This window comes from Propithecus coquereli, unplaced genomic scaffold (assembly GCF_000956105.1).
Source record: "Propithecus coquereli isolate 6110/MARCELLA unplaced genomic scaffold, Pcoq_1.0 Scaffold268, whole genome shotgun sequence".
NCBI lineage: Eukaryota > Metazoa > Chordata > Mammalia > Primates > Indriidae > Propithecus > Propithecus coquereli.
Window position 1 is genome coordinate 666,600 of NW_012148263.1, and position 1,755 is coordinate 668,354.

At 35.4% G+C, this 1,755-nt stretch overlaps 1 protein-coding gene across 1 annotated transcript in view; it reads right to left on the bottom strand.

Annotated features, from left to right (window-relative positions):
• Positions 1-1,755, bottom strand: part of TFDP2 (transcription factor Dp-2 (E2F dimerization partner 2)) — a 58,242-nt gene that overhangs the window by 20,757 nt on the left and 35,730 nt on the right. Inside the window, exon 4 of the mRNA XM_012647432.1 lies at positions 940-1,102. Within this exon, the coding sequence (XP_012502886.1) occupies positions 940-1,102 (163 nt within the window). The remainder of the gene's footprint in view (positions 1-939; positions 1,103-1,755) is intronic.

Consider the following 1,755-nt stretch of genomic DNA (forward strand, 5'->3'; position numbering starts at 1 on the left):
ACAATCACTTTTGTGTTTAAAATAAAAAGGAGGCGGGGCACAGTGGCTCCTCACATCTGCAATCCCAGCACTTTGGGAGGCTGAGGCAGGAGCATTGCTTGAGGCTAGGAGTTTAAGACTAGCCTAGGCAACTTAGCAAGACCCTATCTCTACAAAAAAATAAGAAAAATTGTGGTGTTGCAAGTCATATAGTCCCGGCTACTCAGGAGGCTAAGGCAGGAGGATCGCTTGAGCCCAGAAGTTGGAGGCTGCAATGAGCTATGATGATGCCACTGCACACTAGCTCAAAAAAATTTTGAGCCAGCATCTCGCTCTGTTGCCCAGGCTGGTCTCGAACTACTATGCTCAAGCAATCCTCCCACCTAAACTTCCAGAATAAATAGGATTACAGACGCATACCACTGTGCCTGAATCAGAAATAAATTTTATTATGGTATGCATAATTTCTGGAATGATATTCAAGAAACTGGTAACAGAAAATATTACTCTTGGGGAAGCAGACTGGGGTCTGAGGAAGAAGGGAGATTTTCTTTATTATATACTCTTTTGGACAACTGCATTTTTAATAAACATGTTGATATATTACTTTTCCAATTTAAAATAAAATAAAATTTTCTTGTTGACTTAGATATTAAAGAAACACCAAGATTCAGAAACATATAAAAAGGCACCAAATATAAAAAACATATTAAAAAAAACATGTTCAATAACCCCAAAATTACATTTAAAAACTATTCTTTGTTTAAATAAATAAAAAAATTCTCTCTAAAATAAAAACCAGTAACAAAAATCCCCCCAAATACAATATGAAATCCTCAGGTAAAGGAGTTGAGGATCCCCTAGGTTATCTGATTCCTCAAATCTATGACACAGATAACCCACAGAGGTAGACTGCAGCATCACTCATCACAATCAATGTCAGGTGCATGATCTACCTACCGAATCAGCTGCCAAATGATTATTTGAATTGGTGAACTCTGATACCAGCTCATCAGCTACTTCATTATACGATGTTGTACCTTTTCGCTGAACTTTCTCACACACTTTCATTGAAAAATGTCTCAAACCTTTTCCATTTTTATCTCCTTTTTTGCTTCGTTTACTAGAAGAGAAAAAAAAAATATACTCCATTATACATATTAGCGACTCCGTTTACAAATCTCTATAAGAAGATAATAACTTAAGTTTTGCTTTGAGTGGCAAAAACTTAAATTGAATAGAGACGAGAAAATGCTTTTAAACTTAACTTTTGCCTTAAGAGCCTAATAAATTATGAAATTAGAGTGCTTTTCCAGGTACATCATTTATTCAACAAGTATTTACTGAGCAGTTACTAGGCTGTGCCAGATATTGTTATAGACACTGGGAATAATCAGTGAAAAAACGCAAAAACCCTGCCCTTGCAGAGCTTATATACTAGGCAATATTCATCTTTTTGTAGTCTATGTATATTACAGCTTTTTTCCTGAAATTAAAAGTCAGTCATGCACCACATAGTGATATTACAGTCAATGACAGGCTGTACGTACAACAATGGCCTGTGAGATTATAATGGACCTGAAAAATTCCTATCACCTAGTGATGTCATAGCCATCAAAGTATCATAGCACAACACATTACTCATGTGTTTCTGGTGATGCTACTATAAACAAAACTACTGCACTGCCAGCCATATAAAAGTCTAGTATTAATATATACAATTATGTACAGCACATATTACTTGATAATGATAATAAATGACTATGTTACTGGTTT